At 40.2% G+C, this 19248-nt stretch overlaps 2 protein-coding genes across 5 annotated transcripts; one reads left to right on the top strand and one right to left on the bottom strand.

The window, feature by feature from the left end:
* Positions 1-694: 694 nt before the first annotated feature.
* u2af2a (U2 small nuclear RNA auxiliary factor 2a) lies at positions 695-13239 on the bottom strand. The gene is made up of 11 exons (XM_058394587.1): positions 12526-13239; positions 11916-12066; positions 10373-10479; positions 9945-10096; positions 9671-9787; positions 9409-9547; positions 8234-8313; positions 7908-8030; positions 6822-6908; positions 4262-4513; positions 695-4171 (listed from the first exon to the last, which is right to left on the bottom strand). Exons 1-11 carry the CDS (start codon positions 12572-12574, stop codon positions 4037-4039), a joined length of 1392 nt encoding a protein of 463 aa, XP_058250570.1. The 5' UTR covers positions 12575-13239; the 3' UTR covers positions 695-4036.
* isoc2 (isochorismatase domain containing 2) lies at positions 12221-19218 on the top strand. Of its 4 annotated transcripts, none has more exons than XM_058394622.1 (6): positions 12242-12440; positions 15768-15892; positions 17186-17398; positions 17489-17559; positions 17670-17787; positions 18949-19218. In XM_058394622.1, coding segments are annotated over exons 1-6 (594 nt in total). In that variant the 5' UTR covers positions 12242-12439; the 3' UTR covers positions 19015-19218. The 4 variants fall into 4 exon arrangements, with proteins under 4 accessions (XP_058250627.1, XP_058250605.1, XP_058250615.1 ...); XM_058394612.1 differs by lacking the exon at positions 12242-12440 and adding an exon at positions 13506-13698; XM_058394644.1 differs by lacking the exon at positions 17186-17398 and having other exon boundaries at positions 12221-12440.
* The last annotated feature ends 30 nt before the right edge of the window (positions 19219-19248 follow it).

Genomic DNA, 19248 nt, shown 5'->3' with positions numbered 1-19248 from the left:
TTCTGTATATATGAAGGTGATTTAGGCCCAACTCGAATCATATCCACTCTCGACGCAGCAAATAACTAGTGTTCACTAGTGTAAAAGGAAAATTTGAGAATTTGAGAGCGTCACTCAACACACATATGTTTATATAAGTGTGTTTGAAGATTCTATTTTCGACAACCACCTGTTAATGACATTAAGAGCGCAGGAGTTACAGTTGCAGAGAGAGCTCGCTGCTAGAGAACTGTTTGTGCAGAGAGAGGGGAAGCTTTACTCGGGAAATAGGAGAGAGGGAATAAGGCAAGGAAAGATTAACTGCAGGAGGGAGAAGAGTACAGTTCATATCGGAGAACGAATATAACTAGTCAGTGATATTTTTGGAAAATTTGACATTAAGGTTCTTAATTATTTGACATATTAGTTAACATGAGCAAACTGTAAACTCCGGCATTAATATAACATAAGAAACATTAATGATTATTGTTATTATTATTATTATTATTATTATTATTATTATTATTATTATTAATGAATGCTTTTCTTTAAATAATAAACACCTGCAGTAACCAATGTGCATTCCACTTGGGAGGGAACATTAAGCTCAGAATGGGAAATTCACAACAGATTATTTCACACCTGGAGTAAATTTTCAGTTATAATCATTTAGTTTATGCAAATGTATGTGCACATAATTTTATGGCATGGGTTAAATAAACATTTAAACAAAAAGCAAGGAATGCATGTGGACATGAAAGCCCTATTTCACTAAATTATACTATACAAATATATAATCTGTTCATTCTGGAAAAATTCTGCCTTTATTTGTCACATATACAATACAGCACAGTGAAATTGTTTTTTCATATATCCCAAGGGTCAGGGCGCAGGGTCAGCCATGATACAGCACCCCTGGAGCAGTGAGAGTTAAGGACCATGCTCAAGGGCCCAACAGCAGCAGCTTGGCAGTGCTGGGGCTTGAACCCCGATCCTTCCATCAACAACCCAAATGAATTCCAATTAAACAGTGTTCTTTAACTGTAAACCCCTATAGGATACCTATTTAATCAGGGATCTTATAAACTGGCCACTTTATTAGAAATGCCATATTAATATGGGGTAGGACTCTCCTTTGTTATCAGGATAGAATTATTTCAATTCAGTTCTATTAAATTTTACTTGTATGCCACTTTTAACAGTTCAGGAAAATTTTAAAATTCTGAATACAAATTATAAAGTTTACATTTTTCATTTATATTTATCCCTAATGAGCAAGCCAGAGGCAGAGGTGGCAAGGAAAAACTCCCTGAGATGATATTAGGAAAAAACTTTGAGAGGAATCAGACTCAAAAGGAACTCCATCCTCACCTGGGTGACACTGAATTATAAATCATTTCCCTTCTATAACTGTATGCTATACACCAACCTGGCATAACATTATGGCCACCTGCATACTGTTGTGTTGGTCCCTCTTTTGCTGCCAAAACACATTCTGACACCTTTCTATCAGAACCAGCATTAACTTCTTTAGCAATTTGAGCAACAGTAGCTTTTCTGTTAGATCAGATCACATGGACCAGCCTTCACTCCCCACATCAATGAGCCTTGGCCGCCCATGACCTGTGTTCACCACTGTTCCTTCCTTGGACCACTTTTAATAGACACTGACCACTACATACCGGGAACAGCCCACAAGAGCTGCAGTTTTGGAGATGCTCTGATCCAGTCTTCTAGCCATTACAATTTGGCTCTTCGTCAAACTCACTCAAATCCTTACGCTTGTCCAATTTTCTTGCTTCTAACACGTCAACTTTGAGGACAAAATGTTCACTTGCTACCTAATATATCCCACCAACAGGTGCCATGATGAGGAGATAATCAGTGTTATTCATATCGGTGTATAGTTAAGTGCAATTCTGTGTGGCACTGATTCTACAATATGTTTGTATCTACAACATTTCTTTAGGATGCTGGTCCATGCTGCCATAATTGCATCACATGATTGCTGCAGATTTGTCAGTCACACCTTGCATCTTCCCATTTGTGATCTATTGGATTCTATTGGATCTGGCGACTTGGGAGGCCACTGAACTCATAGTCATGATCACGGAGCTAGTTTGATATGACTTGTGCTTTGTGACATGGTGTGGCATCGTGCTGGAAGTAGTGATTATAATATGAGTAAATTATGATGCTATAATTAAATATGTGTGGCCATAAAGGGATGCAGGATGCATTAGACAGACTTCAAATGATGCTTGATTGGCATTAAGGGGCATAATGTGCAGGAAGAAAACATTCCCCACACCATTACACCACCACCAGCATCCTGAATTGTTAACAGATGGTAGCTTGAGTCTATGAATTCCAGCTGTTGAGGACAAATTCTGACGAAACCATCTGTCTGTCGCAGCAGAAATCAAGATCAGGCTACATTTTTCCAGTCTTCAACTGTCTAGTTTAGGTGAGACTGTGCCCACTGCAGCCTTAGCTTCCTGTTCTTGGCTGACAGAAGTGGAAGCTGATGTGGTCTTCTACTGTTGGAGCACATCTGCCTCATCTGTACTGAAATCTTCTTGCCAGTTTGAACATTTTCCTCTCAAGTCTCTGATCAGCAAGGTGTTACTACCGACAGATTTGCTGCTCACTGGATGTTTTTTTTTTTGTTTGTTTGCTCCGTTCTGAGTAAACTGTGTACTAACCGAAACGCTCACTTGATAATCTGCATTCATTTTGAGCAGCTTCCCAACTCCTGTCCTGAAGACCTGCTCCTAACACATCTGATCCAACTCACTGGAGGTTTAGTAACTGATGTATCTGATGGGTTGAGAGATGGGAAATCTTACTGTTGTGTCCTAGACTGCAGATATGAAGCACCACTTTCAAATAACCAATACACACATCCACAGATTTCCCCTAAGATTCTTTTATTTATGAATTTGGGAAAACCATATCCTCAAAAAATAGAATATCAGAGAAAAGCTGGAAAAAAAAAAAAAAATGAAAAAGAGACAAAAACCAGTAGAGGTACCCCAAACCTCCTAGGCACAATACTGAGAGTCACAGCCTGGTGCCCTCGATCTTTCTTTTAAAATAGTCCAAAGAGTAACTGCCTCACTGCAGTCTGAAATGAAGAGCGCCATCACACCAGTAAGCAATAGCACAGATTTGTGACTTATGCAGAAACTCTTCTGAATGCTTAGACTACGTAAATCTAAATGATTTTCAATTTAATACATGATACAACTTGCTTGTTGCAATATAAAGATGGATAAGATTTTTTTCACCAAGTACAAATTTGATTCGATCAGATCAGGAAAAAAATGAGGAGACATTTCACTCTTGAAAGGAAAAGGTCCATGGTAATAAACCTGGGATAAACATATACAGTGGCTTGCTTCAGCTAGATTCAGATTCTTCTTTTATGTACAAAGAAAGCAAGTAACTGTGTGGTCTCTCACGGTAACCACGCTGTGTAGTCTTCACAGTTGAGTTTTTCCACCATAAAAGTCCAAACACAAGGAAATGTTTGATGAACAGTTGAACTCCAAAATAATCCAAAGCAAGGCCTTGTTGCGGTTTCACGTTATGTTGACTTGAAACCTCCTCCTCCTCCTCTGGTGATACTGTCCTTAACTGTGTGATGATTGGAGAGGAATGGGAGCAAGCGGGAGAAATTCCTAAAGAGAAACGCAAATCTCTACCTTCACAGACGTCAGGGAGAAAGAAAGAAAAAAAGAAACACAAGATGGCTTGTGTAGCAGGATTCCGGTTTATTTTTTAAAGGCAAACCTAATTTTCCGAGTCCACTGCAAGGTGTCAGAAGTTCACAGTACAACACCTGAAGTGATGTTTAAACGTTTGTTAGCCAGTGAAGAAACCAATCACGGCAGCAAAGTTGAGTGTGCAGTACACCAATCAGTGTACGAGTTTTCCTAAAAATGTTTTTCATTCCCTCTCACAGGCCTAAAACACACACACTAAAAAAAAGGACAGACGAGGACAGAAAATACCATACAGTCCTTCATCAAGTCTCTTTTGGCTTGATCTACCTCTACCAAAAGTCTCGGCGATGGTAGGCATCGGGGTCGCAGTATTTGGTCACCACCACTCTGTTGGCAAATTTCCTGCCTGTTAAACCTTGCATGGCTTTCTGAGAGTCAAACACAGACATGAACTCCACGAAGATCTGACAAACACAAAGAGAGACAAGTCAGCGATGACATAATGCAACAAAAAATGTTTGAAACACTGCATTTCAGGAAGTGTGTGTGTGTACCTTGCCAGTCCCGGGCACCTCAAGGCCGTTGACAGGCCGTGGAATCTCGATGCTCTTCACTTGGCCGTATTTGCTGCACTCATCCCTGACGTCCTCTACGATCTCCTCGTATTCCTCGTCATCCAGGAGCTCGTCGGGAGACACCATGTTCATCAGACACAGCACCTCGGTGGGAATGCTGCCCATCTGGTTCATGGAGCTGTTCATCAGGCCAGGAACCTGCAGCGTCACTGGCGTCTGGTTGATCCCGGTCTGTAGCAGGAGGTGTAGTGAGAGGTGATCAGGGTACAAGGCTGAAACCACTAAAAACTGTTCTTACAGTCAGGCTACTTCTCTTCAAATTACTGCCATCAGTAAGTACTACAGAGCTGTGAAAAAGTATTTCCTGATTTTATTTTTTATTTTTTTGCATATTTGTGACACAATGATTCAGACCATCAATTAAATTTTAATATCACACAAAGATAACCTGAGTAAATACAAAATATAGTTTTTAGGAAGAAAAAGGGGGGGGGGAGCTGTCCAAACCAACATGGCCCTGTGTGAAAAAGTAACTGCCCCCCCTTGCTAAATCATAATGAACTGTGATTATCCATGTTTTTTAGAAAGCTGTGTTAAATTTCCCTTACCAAACCCAGGTCTGAGACCTGTTGAATCAAGAAATCAATTAAATAGAACCTGTATGACAAAGTGAAGCATGCTAAAAGACATTTTATGATTGTACTTGATTTTGCTGCGGCTTTTTAAAAACTGATGCAACTTCAAGGTTGTTTTATTTTTTGCAGGAGACTACATGAATTGGCAAAATTCTTCTTTTAAATGCCGACCACTGAGGATGTAATTACTTTCCATAATAGCTGCACTCAAATTTAACACATGTGAATGGAAGAGGACAAAACAAATGTGTTTTGTGATCATGTTACACATGTCATAGCCCAAATCTCCACTAATACTGAAAAATTGCAAGCTCCTCCAAATATGACAGAGTTTGCTTTAAAATATGTTTTTAACTGTTTAAATGTGTTTTGATGGACTGTGTGATAGATGACCGATTTTACACATATGCAACCTCATTTACAATCGCAGTGAAACAAAAAAGATGATGTTCCTGAAGACTGATACGCAATCATTTTGCATATCCTCCTACAAGGTACCAATAATTCTGAAGCTGAACACATTTCCTTACAATGATTTACATGTGATTTGCAATGAAAACATACTCAACTTACATTCACACACAAAGCAAGTCACAGCAGCAGAGTGACCAGAGAGATGAGTTCATTTTCAGTGAGTCACAATAACTGCAAGTGACTGGAAATGGGGGTTTTCAGTGAAACAACAGTTTATGCAGATGGAACTAGATGTGGGTGTGACCTGTGATGCAACAAGGTTGAGAAAAGTTTCACTTTATGCAAGCATGGAGCGACATGGTACAGCATCTAATATTGTGAGTGAAGACAGTAGAGTGCACATGATCTGTGGCACAGAACAACAGCTGCTTTCTCCTTCATCTCATACGATATGACGCATATATACACTGGTGAATTTTATACCGATCAGGCATGACCTAATATTGTGTTAATCCCCTTTTGCTGCCAAAACAGCCCTGACCCGTCATGCACTGTGTGTGTATTCTGACACCTTTCTATCAGAACCAGCATTAACTTCTTCAGCAATTTGAGCAACAGTAGCTTGTCTGTTGGATTGGACCACACTGGCCAGCCTTCACTCCCCACGTGAATCAATGAGCCTTGGCCGCCCATGATCCTGTCACCGGTTCACCACTGTTCCTTCGTTGGACCACTTTTGATAGATACTGACCACTGCAGACCGGGAACACCCCACAAGAGCTGTAGTTTTGGAGATGCTCTGATCCAGTCTTCTAGCCATCACAATTTGGCCCTTCGTCAAACTCGCTCAAATCCTTACACGTGTCCATTTTTCCTGCTTCTAACATCAACTTTGAGGACAAAATGTTCACTTGCTGCCTAATATATCCCACCCACTAACAGGTGCCATGATGAGGAGATAATCAGTGTTATACACTTCACCTGTTAGTGGTCATAATGTTATGCCTGATTGGTGTGTATATATATATACACATATATATAAACACCAAATTTCCCTCCAGAATGGTTCATTTTAGCAACAAGAAAACTGATTTGCTTTCAAGTGTAATTTCAGTTGCACCACCCACTGATGGTTATCACCCACTGGCAACTTCACAGTGCAGCAATTGGTGACTTCCAGAGATCAAATCCCTGCATGTGTGAACGCAGCATTAGGCGTCTACATTGCCTCCTGCAGTATGTCATTCAGTTGAAACTAGTGTAATATGCCTCCCAGCACAGTCACCATAATATTTACATATGTGGTGCTGTATACATCTGGAGGCACAATATTTAGTCTCACTGTATACATGCAGATTGGATGAGTTGACAATAAAAAGTGACATGAAAAAGAACAGAAGCACCAGCTAACCAATGTATCATGGAAATGCTTACCAGAATATAGTAGGTGAACATGTATGGAATGCAGACACACACACACACACGCTCACCAGTGCAGTGTTCTTGGATCCGACACTGGCTCTCTGCACCAGGAGTTTCTTGTCCCCTAGCTGCATGCCACTGAGCCCAGCGATAGCCTGCATCACAGAAAAGTGGAGAGATTACAATGGGTGGCACTCTGTACTCTCCACCACATGCCACTTTACATCCTGGAAAGCGTACACTATTTCTAGCGGACGTTAATGGAATTGTCAATTCCACTGGTCCGTGCTTCCTGCTCTGCCTCTACACATGCTGCAAAATGTATGCTATTTCCTGCTTCAGCAATTTTTCATTCAATTCTCTGAACTCCTCTCCGCAAAATCCTGCACAGGTTCCTGAAACTCGAGTTGTATTAAAAACCTTTTTAGCACTTAGGCTTTTCCCCGAATTTCTACTTCAGGTTCTCTTGTCTCATTCTCATGTGAATCTATCCATGAAAAACACAGAGTTCAGGATAAAGCAATATGACAGTAAAATATTATATATAAGATTAGCAGTTTCATAATGCACTTTGTAAGACTTCTATTAGACACACCAAGTCCATTATTACTCACAGTAACCAACATTCAAATCTATTTTTGTACTCTATTCAATCTTTCCAACTGCACATATCATCACTCCTGTACGTGAAATAAAAAACGGTTAAATCGTGCTTCTTTAAAATCTATTTAAATGGAGCGCTAGTATTAAGGTGCAACTTTCTTAGCATATCTAGATACGGTGACATGTACCATGTAACGTCAATACGGCTTTAAATATTGTGATTATTTTCCGCTTATCGCCTACTCATGTTCGGTTTGCCCAGTATCGCGCCTGACATTAATGCACGGCACAGGGTGCATACTAACAGCAGGTGAGTCCTGATGAAAGCAGGGTGAGCTCTCAAGAAGCAGAAACATCAACATATGTGGCAACACGGATGATTCATTCAGCTCCATTTCAAAAGAGCTTCAAGTACAAATGCATTTCTTCCAGTCTCTCAGTCACTGCACAAGGTCAATAACAAGCTATTCATCTTTTCTTCATTTCAAGGTCAGAGCAGCATAACATGCGCAAGTGTTATTCAACAGAGCTGTGTGATGCTGAATAACCACCTGATCGCTGATGTTGACGTCAACGTATTCACAGAAGGCGTAGCCTTTTGAGAGACCGGTGGCACTGTCCTTCACCAGGTTAAAGGCTTTCAGCGGGCCAAAAGACGTCAATAACTCCTTCACCTGAGAAGAGGAGAATTCAGCAGTTATCAGAATTAATCACCTCCAGTCATTAGTACAAACTCCTGCAAAAGTCAAAGCTAAACAGCATGATAATTACAGTGTAACTAAATGAAATAAAAGATAAATTAAAGAGTACAGAGAGATGTCCACATATTTAGTAACAGTGCACTGTTGCCATAGCATTGCTGTGGTAACACACCGACCTGGTCGTCGTTGAGGTAATTAGGAAGCCCGCCGATGAAGAGCTTATGAGCCGAGTCAGGCACCACAGTGGAAACGACACCTAACGTTGAAAGACAGAGCGGAGTGTATTATAGCTATGGACTAATTTTAAAATTTAGATAGTGTTAATGAAGATATTCTGGCTAAAAGAGAGAAAAAGACAGATCGAACGTGATGTAATCAGCTATTTTTTCCCTGCAGTTATATGTTCCTCTGTCTGTGGTGGGGCATGTAATACAGTGCCAATTATAATAAACAGAAATACTAAACAACTAAAGCTTTACTGCAGTGTGAAACAACTTCTGGAGATTTTTCCTGACTGAACTGGAGTGCAGGCTGTGAAGGATCATGTCACCGAACCTGGTGTTGGGTCTGATACTGATTCTGTACAAACTGTGACCGTACGAACTGAAGCAACTGGCTTGTGAACAATACAATGAAACTATATGAAAGAAATGATGAACAAGACAACATTCATTCAGTTCTGATGTGAGTTTTACTGGTTCTACAAGAGGAGAAGGGGGTGGAGCCATGCTATGAAAAGAATGTAGCACTTAAGCACTGGGAAAATTTTATGTCTGTGCATGAAGCATAATCCCAATTTATGAATACGTAATGATGATGAAGGCCTTACACAGTAATGATGATGTTGACTGAAAGTTGAATACAAATCTGTTTGGTAAACAGAATCAAAAGATTTGAGTCTCTGGAAAGAAAATTGCCTCAACTGCCACAATATTATTACAGCGCTCATAAATTTAAACTTAATGAACACAGTAATAAGACATATGTATAATGATTTGAAGGTTAGTTCAACTATTTGCGTGGACATTTGTCGTAAGTAGTGAATAAAGCCACAGAAATAGAAGCTCACCACTAATGTACCACTACATACAAAAACATGAGGCTTAACCTGCAATCCTGAAGTACCTGATGTGAGTCCGCTGTAAGATCTGCTCAGTGCCTACCACAACTGTGCTACTCTCTACAGTAAAACATTTCCAGACTCAGCTTTTCTGTTTAAATCTTCTTTCATGTTCATTTTTGCATATTTAAAAATCCCGGCTCATCAAAGAGGGTGCACAAATACCTATGAACAAACATAAATAGGATCAGAACTAAAGATCAGCTGTGTGAATTATAAAATGAACGCTACCTGGCACGTAAACACTTGGGTTCTCACTCATGCCTGGCAGTGGCTGATAGTCATGTGGTCGGCGAATCTTCAGACTTTGTCCCTGGAAGACGATGCCATCAAACGCCATGGCCTGCGTCGTCTCATCCACCGAGCGAAACTATAACAGAACAACTCTGTCTTTAGAGAATGTTACAAATTGACACATTTCAATCTAGACGGTGTGTGTGTGTTTTATAAACTTGTGTTAGTATTAATAGTGAGATGTAGTGATAAGATTCACCTCTAGAAAGGCAAAGTTCTTGTCCTGGTTGATCTGCACAGCGAGAACTGGGTTTCCTGGAGCCTGGGTCAGGCCACCCAACCGCATCTGAGCATTAAAGAAGTCCATCATGGACTCCTGTAAAAGAGGCAAGAGACAGGAGAATTGCCTTGACATTTCGAAACAATAAAACAGCAAGGACCAAGGAACTGAAATGAACTGCCGCAGAGAGCTACCTGACCAGTTCACAGAGCAAACAAGTCCAGTTGCTATTATCAATGTGGACGAGACTTGCCTCTGTGATGCCGAAAGGGATGTTGCCCACGTAAAGCCGCCGAGCTTGACGTGTCATCTGGCTGCCCACAACAGGCACAGGAGTCTGAATCACAGCCAGACCTTCAGAGGTCATTGTAGGGAGCAGGGCAGTGGCAGGAATCTGACCAGCAGCTGGACATGGAATTCACAGGCAATCATTCACACAACAAATACTGCTCAGCTTTACACATTTGCGCCATCTGACTGAGCACCATGCAGCACAGCTATATATATATACAACTGTTCTGCACACCTCTCTGGCTGCCAGTATTGGTACTGATTCACTCAAAGAGTACGTTATCTGATATATATCTGATCAGATGATTATCTGTTATATAAATTACATGTTTAAGAATAGGAAATATAGTTATCACAAACATATGAATTTATTACTGGAGCACAACTCACCTTGCATGGCTTTGTACTGCATGGGTGTGATGTGTTTGAAGCCAAGAGGAGGAACGTCCCAGTACTTTTTCACTTTGGCCTTCTTTTTCTCACGGTGTGGAGACCAACTGTAAGGAGCACACAGGGTTTTATTGTAAAATGCATTCTATCAATAGGATGAAAACCAGCAAATTAGCCTCTTATACATCTGAAGGTCAGATAATGAAAGAAAGTCTGCACTGTCACATATACAAGCACAGAAAAATTCTTGTCTTTGCATATCCTATTTTGTTAGGACTCTGGGGTCACAGTGATGAGTGTTGAGATACAGCGTCCCTGGAGGAATTCAATCTAATTAATTTCGTTGGTATAGATTATGGTTTAATGTGAGAACGCAGATTTACAAAAATACTAGTTTTACAGATTGGCAAAATGCTCAAGTAGAATCTCTGGGATGGCATAAGGAAGATACCAGATGCAAAAGGAAGAAGATCCTCTTTAGGGTGACAGTGGGATTATCTGCTATGACTGTATACTATAAAGATAAACATGTCAATAGGATGGTGGGTATAAGCATCACAGCCTTTATGATCACAGCAGCAGATCTGGGGTACAAGTCTATAGAGCAGAAAGGGCTGCTCATAATCCTAATACTACATTCACACATACACGCAGCGACAAAGCAAGTGGAAGTCCTTTATTTTCAAAGAGAGCTGGTGACTTCCGGCAACAGAAGCCACAGTGACCGTTGGCAACAAGATGTGAGCGTGTCCAGCGACTGGAAAAATTCAACTTTATGCAAACAACATCTGACTTGGTGCAGTAGAGCACACACCAAGTTCTCCTAAGCATACACTAGTTTTCCTTTAATTAATGGAAAGGGACCACAAGGGTTAACTCGTACAATATGAGGTGTATATACACCGATCAGGCATAACATTATGACCACTTGTCAGGTGACGTGAATAACACTAATTGTCTCCTGATCATGGCACCTGTTAGTGGGTGGGATATATTAGGCAGCAAGTGAACATTTTGTCCTCAAAGTTGATGTTAGAAGCAGGAAAAATGGGCAAGTGTAAGGATTTTAGTGAGTTTGACAAGGACCAAATTGTGATGGCTAGACCACTGGATCAGAGCATCTCCAACACTGCAGCTCTTGTGGGGTGTTCCCGGTCTGCAGTGGTCAGTATCTATCAAAAGTGGTCCAAGGAAGGATCAGTAGTGAACCAGCAACAGGTTGCCAAGGCTCATTGATGCACGTGGGTAATCTGATCCAACAGACGAGCTACTGTTGCTCAAATTGCTGAAGACGTTAATGCTGGTTCTGATAGCAAGGTGTCAGGATACACAGACCAACATAATATTAGGCAGGTGGTCATTATGTTATGTCTGATCAGTTTTATACACAAAGGTCAAGGGGAAAGCTAGTTGAGCCACACACTGAGTAACGATATTACTATGGCCACCAGTAGCAGGAACGCCCACTAGTGACCACATAATACTGTGGGAACCTAGTATAACAGTGGCCCTTAACTACGGGGCCACACGCAACAGTGTGTACCTCGGCCTGTGTCTGCGGTCCTTGCTGTCCCCATGGTGCTCTCGTCTCTCTCTGTCCCTGCTGCTCCTTCTCTTTCGGTCCCTCTCCCGGCTCCGGCTCCGGCTCCTGGAGCTGCTCCTCCGGTGGTGTTTGTTTTCCTTATCTCTGTCAGCTGTCAGAGTAAAAACATTGCGCCCAATCACTTACTATTGCGCCATTGTGTCCTTGCAGCTTTCCAAAAAAAAGCCCAAGCAACAATAAATGAAGAAACCATAAGATTGGCATGTTGTTAATATTTGCTGCTTACGTCTTTACTTGGCTCAGAGTTTTTGCTTTGAAGAAAACCTCTCTACAAGTCCACATGTAATGTCCAAGTCCGTGTATGCAAATAGAGTGAGTTGCATTCAATTAGTGTTGAATTACACAACAAGTCACAGAAACATCATCTTCACCATGTGAGAAGTTACACTAACGTTATCTACACACAGCTCTAGCCTCATGGACTAGAAGGCAGCGTCACCCCGCGCAGCTTCCTCCTCACACCAAGTAAGTAACAACTTGTTTATTTATTTATTTTTAATGATTACGATCGGCTGCTTTTTTTCTAAAAAATTATTATTATTTTTTTTACCTTGTTTGTTTTCCGTTAGCTGTCTCTCAAATTCATCAAAATCTGACATTTTCCTTCTGCAACTCCAGCGCGAGGCAGAGGCGCTAGCAGAGGCTAGCTAGCTAGCTTGCCCTTTGGCTGCAGAGATGCCCAGAGAGTGAGGATGTGAACAGACTTGAATTAAAACACACTCCAGCACAAAGGAACACTGACTTCATGAACGCGATCCAGCTCGAATCGCGGTGTTATTTATCCAGCAGAGGAAAAATAACGGCAGCGTTAGTTAAAGATCCCTGAAGTCCTTTGAGCAAACACATACACACCATTACACAGGCTAGCGTGTCTGCAAAACGTGATACCGGTCAGTGCACACAGTGTCAGTTTGTTGTAAATATATGTATATATTAAAAAATACTTTAATTGTTTAATTGTACAGTCCCAGGCGAATACAAGTCTATTATTATTATTATTATTATCAAGCCCACAGAGTGCGCTTACTAATGTCAACACCAGACACGCACAAGAACTTCCGGGTCGAATACACGGTAAACGCGAAGAGGTGATTTTTTTTCCCCAAGTGACATATTATTTGTATAAAATTAGAGAGCAAATATACCTAACAATTCCTAATAAACTTTACCATTGATGCAAAAGAAATACAGTAAGCCAGCGTAGGTACTTATATATACACGTGAATACTCATATAGCTGTTCATTTAGCTGTTCCCTCACGGTCCATTTTATATATATATATATATATATATATATATATATATATATATATATATATTCTTGACATCGTATAAGAAGAGGTATTGATATATTTCCAGGCTCAGCTTTTGCATGTGAACGTGATATGGCTCTCATTTATTTATTTATTTTTTTACACAACGAAAACATATTTAGTTAAAGCAGAGCTAGGGGGGGTTAGAGTTTGTAAGCGTCTGATTGGTTGCGCCAGCTGTCAATCGTAATTTTAGATGTTTCATTGGATAAGAGCGTGGGCGTGACCTGAGGCGCTGCTGCAACGGATGTGTCCTGAAAGTGGGCAGTTCAGCCTGGCTATTCGGTCAGGATTTATTAGATCTAAGTGTCCGAGCTTCTTGACATCGTTAAAGCTTCAGAGGACAGTGGTGGTGATCTGTCCTTAACCAAGTTTTGCACAAAGTTTCGAAGATCACTGGGCATTTTAATAGTAAGTGCCGCCTCCAGTCTTGATTTACCTGCTGAATTGTGCACTAGGGTCAATGTACAGTTTTATAATAAACCTTAACCACAGAGGTGTAGCAGGTTGATAGATAAACACTATATGAGAGCCAAAAATAGCTTGTGGACATTACCAGAAACATACTTTATTGTGAACTTGAGTCATTTCAGCATGTTGCCTAAGTTCCCAGAAGTGAAAGGCAAGACCCTACAAGTGAATAGGGGTATTTTATAAATATTTCACAATCAAGTTAATTACTGATGTTCTTGCAAGTGATTTTCTGTATTGGATTTTTTTCTATATTTATGCAAATAAAGGGATCTAGCTAAATATGTGTACATTTGCATACTACAAAATTAGTATTAGATTCACCATGTTCATTTCACTGTTTATTGTGAACATAAATTGAATGTCTTGTTAAATGTCTTAAAAATCTTGTTATGCCATGTCACCTAAATTTCTTTATGAATGGCCTCCAAAATTTAAACGCACTAGCATATAGTAACTAAATCCATTAGTATTAAAAACTAGTGTTAGAGTTACAATGTTAATTTCACTGTTTATTGAACTAGAGTACACCAGTGGCTGTCATTAAAACCGTTTCAGTGTAAGATTTATCATCACACCCAACAATAATATCTTGTTGGCTTAATATAGGGATAGGAATAGACCTTTATAAGTGCTTTAGGTAAGATTTGTATGTGTAGATGGGTTTATGAGGATAAATGTTTGGAATTGGATAAGAATGAATGAAATTTTTTATCTATTTCTATCCATATACACAAAGTTCTCCACATTTGTAAAGCAAAAGCTTGAAAGCCGAATAACATCTATATAAACAAAAAACCTCTCCTTATACTGATTCATGAGGAAATGAAGGATTGGGGTGGAGGATGACTGACATGATGTTAATCCAAATGTAAACAAACATTGCAGAGCAGAAAGCAGGTTTCCAGACTGAGTTTTTCAGCTATGTAATACACTTGCTCTGAATGAATGGCCTAAAGTGTTTTTTTTTCTTTCACATTATCACCTTGATTATATATGACATGCCTTAATTGTGTCAAGTTTCACTTGTTGCTAAGTTTCAGATAAAACAGAGGACAATAGCTTACATAAACAGTGAAACAAACATAAATTAAATGTACACTATATTGCCAAATGTTTTGGGACACCCCTCCAAATCATTGAATTCAGGGATTGGGCTTGACCCCTGAGTTTCAGTGAAAGGAACTCTTACAGCTTCAGCATACCGAGACATAAATGCACAAATTCATTGGTCACACATTGGTCAATTTGGGGATGGCCCCTTCTTGTTCCAACATAACTGTGCACTAGTGCACAAAGCAAGGTTCATAATTACATTAATGAGCGAGTTTGGTGTGGAGGAACTTGACTGTCCTGCACAGAGTCCCTGACCTCAACATGACAGACCACCTTTAGGATGAATTAGAGTAGAGACTGTGAGCCTGTCCAAAACTGGGATGACTGCCTTTACATGCACATGAATTTAATATGGAGTTGACCTGCCCTTTGCTGCTATAACAGCTTCAACTCTTCTGGGAAGGCTTTCCACAAGGTTTAGGAGTGTGTTTATGGGAATTTTTGACCATTCTTCTAGAAGCACATTTGTCAGGCACTGATGTTGGACGAGAAGGCCTGGCTCACATTCTCTGCTCTAATTCATCCCAAAGGTGTTCTATCAGGTTGAGGTCAGGACTCTGTGAAGTTCCTCCACACCAAACTCACTCATCCATGTCTTTATGGACCTTGCTTTGTGCACTGGTGTGCAGTCATGTTGGAACAGGAAGGGGTCAAGCCTAACCCCTGAAAAACAACACCTGAATTCAACGATTTGGAGGGGTGTCCCAAAACTTTTGGCAGTGTATATAGTGTATATCTTTTTATGCCATGCCACCTACATTTCTTTATGACTTCCAAAATTGAAACGAACTAACATGTAACTAATGAACAATATGTAACAATGAAGTTAAATATCAATATGTGTCTGTCGTCCTGAAGAAAATCCAGTTACATTAAATCTAAATCTCTTTCAGTGGCGCACATAGGACGGCTGACGTCCAAAAGCTCGGTGCTCTTGCTGTGTGACATGCAAGAGAAATTCAGGCCAACCATTTTCCAGTTCTCCAATATTGTGTGTAATGCAGCAAGACTTCTACAGGTAATTTTGTCACTCGACCTGTTTGGAACATGCGTGCACAGCTTTTCACTCTGTAACACTTCTGTTTAGCTTAAAAATGCAAGATTCACTAAAAAAAGTTGAATGATATTTCAAATGGTTTTCCCAACATTATGTGCTTGTTCCTTGCTAACACCTTGGCAGCTAAAACACCAGTTTGGAGCTAATACCTGTCTAGTCTATAGAGTAGCAAACAACTAACTTTATATGAGGTACAGTTTAATTAGTGTGTAATTAATTTATCACTACATGTTTAATCCCCCAACTGGTTCATTTTTTTCTTTACTGATAAAGTTCCGATAAAGTAAGTGTTTGGTTTGCTGGCCTAAGCTGGACTTCAGTCAGATAGATATTTGAATAAATAAGCAACGTTAATAGATATTCTTACACCACTCATTTGGGGTACTGATTAAAAAGAAAAACAGTACTTAGCTAGCCTGCTAAGTTAGGAGTAGTTTTAAGTAGTTAAGAGTTTTTAGTTCTAGCCATTGTTTCCTTTTACATTTATATTATAATATTTCAAAATATGTTCCTCTATTAATATTAAAACATTTCCTCTCATTCCTCCCAAAGAATAATCAATTACAGTGAGGCCCTTTGTACGAGCAGCAATGAGATTACTTGTAAAATAGCATTTATTAGCTTGTAATCATGTGTTCATGAGTGTGTTGTTTGTGTGGGTATTTGTGTATAGGTTACTGGGAATAATAGCAGCAAATTTGTAAATGATACTGACCAGATTCCTTGAGCTATTTGTTTCTCAATATTGTACTGCGTTCTTGATAAAGACAACTTTACGTCCTTGAAATACCTCCCCGAACAAACTAAGCTAATTTTAAAAATGATATTAGTTATTTTTCTCTTATGTGCTTATAATGAAATACACTCTGTGGTCAAATGTTTGGGGGCAATTGACCTACAGACCCATTTGTGGGCTGTCAGGAAAACGCTGCCACGAAGTTAGAAGCAGACAGTTGTACAGAATGTATTTGTATGCTGTAGCATTACACTTTCAATTCACTGGCACTAAGAAGCCCAAACCTGTTCCAGCCAGTATGCACAATGCTAGCTCGATGGTTAGAGGTGGAAGAACTTGTATGTCCTGCACAGAACCCTGACCTCATCCCCACTAAACACTGTGATGAACTGGAAGACTTACTGCGCACCAGGCCTCCTCACCTAACAGCACTAAAGCCCCATATAATTCCTAGTTAATGGTGTAATAACACTGATCCCAAGCCAGATGTTTTTCACATATGATTTCCTCTGTTGTAGGCTTGTCGGATCCTGGGTATTCCCCCGATCTTGACTGAGCAGTACCCTAAAGGTTTGGGTCCAACTGTGTCTGAGTTAGGCGCCGAGGACCTGAAGCCCCACTCTAAAACCCGCTTCTCCATGCTAACAGAGAGCGTTGAGAACGAGCTTAAAAGCCTGGGGAGCCCCAAGCAGGCCATACTGTGTGGCATTGAAGCCCAAGCCTGCATTGCTGTAAACTTATATATTTTTATCTACCATATTTGATATATGCTTATGGATGCACAGCAGAGTTCAAGTCCTTTCCTCCAATTCTGTTTGCAGTGTACGACATACGATCTTCTGGAACGAGGTATGGAGGTTCACATCGTTGCAGACGCTGTCTCAGCTCGGAGGTAACACAGTTCACCCAGAGTCCATGTGTCGTTATTGCTTCACTACACCTCTTAGTCCTCTCACATTAAACATGGATGAGCTGAAAATGTGTGTCACGCTTGTTCCCCAGTCAGACAGACCGGCTGTTTGCTCTCTCGCGTCTAAAGCAGAGCGGAGCTTTTCTCACCACCACTGAAAGCGTGATGCTGCAACTCGTGCAGGATGCCAAGCACCCCAACTTTAAAGAGGTACCACAAAAAAAAATCAGCAAAAACAGACAAAATTCAGAAACAAATCAACTTCCAAAAGAACTAAAAAGTCTTCCTTTAGGCTCATATTAGCAGGATGCACAGTTTAAGTAAAAATGCAGAGCATGATTAAAAACATCTCTAGATTCATTTTGGTGCATTTTTCAGCTGTCCATTTTCCATGATTTCTCAGACTGATGTGTGTTGTAGCCAATCAGCTGCTCCCTATTTGGGGTCGCCACAGCGGATCATTTGGTCCACGTTTCGATTTGGCACAGGTTTTATCCTGGATGCCCTTCCTGACAAAACCCTCCCATTTAACCTGGGCTTGGGACTGGCAATGAGAGTTAACTGTGTGCACTTACACTATATTGGCAAAAGTTTTGGGTCATCTGGCTCGCCCTTTGCAGCTATAACAGCTTCAACTGTTCTGGGAAGGCTTTCCACATGGTTTAGGGGTGTGTTTATGGGAATTTTTGACCATTCCACTAGAAGCACATTTGTGAGGTCAGGCACTGATGTTGGACGAGAAGGTCTGGCTCATTCATTCCGCTCTAATTCATCCAAAAGGTGTTCTATCAGGTTGAGGTCAGGACAGTCAAGTTCCTCCACACCAAACTCACTCATCCATGTCTTTATGGACCTTGCTTTGCTTTGTGCACTGGTGTTCAGTCATGTTGGTACAGGAAGGGGTCATCCCCAAACTGTTCCCACAAAGTCGGGAGCAAGAAATTGTCCAAAATATCTTGGTATGCTAAAGCATTAAGAGTTCCTTTCACTGGAACTAAGGGGTCAAGCCCAACTCCTGAAAAACAACTGGGGTGTCCCAAAACTTTTGGCAATATATTGTATGTATCACCCATTAATATATCATCTAATTTGAATTAATATAAATTGGAGCATATTTTATTTTTAAATTGAATTAATATAAATATTGAATTAATATAAATTGGAGCATATTTTATTTTATTTTTCACATCAAAGAATACATGCTGATAGCTTTTATGGGGTTCAGAATTGTAGAAAGTTAGAAACTCTTTCTGAAAAATAGGACATTGCAGAACACCTGTGCTGTTGGAGGCTAGTGAATAAGAAAGTAAGTAGATATGAATGATTTTGTCACGTGCTCTTATTATTATTTTTTTTTATCTCTGCTCACAGATCCAGAAGCTTCTAGCTCATCCTTCTCCAGATACAGGTCTCATCAACTTCTTCAGCTCACTGTAAGAGGACTGACACTACACCATAGAAGAAAGCAGCAGCATCACTGACCATGGAATTATCACTGTATTTTTATTGAAAGTGATTTTGTTCAGTTTTGAACTATTGAATATTTCCTTCTGTTAAACCTTCTCAAATGACTTGGAACAGAATGTTTTCTGTATGCATTGTCATTAATACATGAATAAATGATGAAGATCTATACAGATATTAGCAGTCTCTTGTCATTGTCGTTGTATC

Source organism: Hemibagrus wyckioides, linkage group LG01 (genome assembly GCF_019097595.1).
Source record: "Hemibagrus wyckioides isolate EC202008001 linkage group LG01, SWU_Hwy_1.0, whole genome shotgun sequence".
Classification (NCBI taxonomy): Eukaryota; Metazoa; Chordata; class Actinopteri; order Siluriformes; family Bagridae; genus Hemibagrus; species Hemibagrus wyckioides.
The sequence above is the reverse complement of the archived record's forward strand: the minus strand, read 5'-3'. Positions and strand labels throughout refer to the sequence as shown.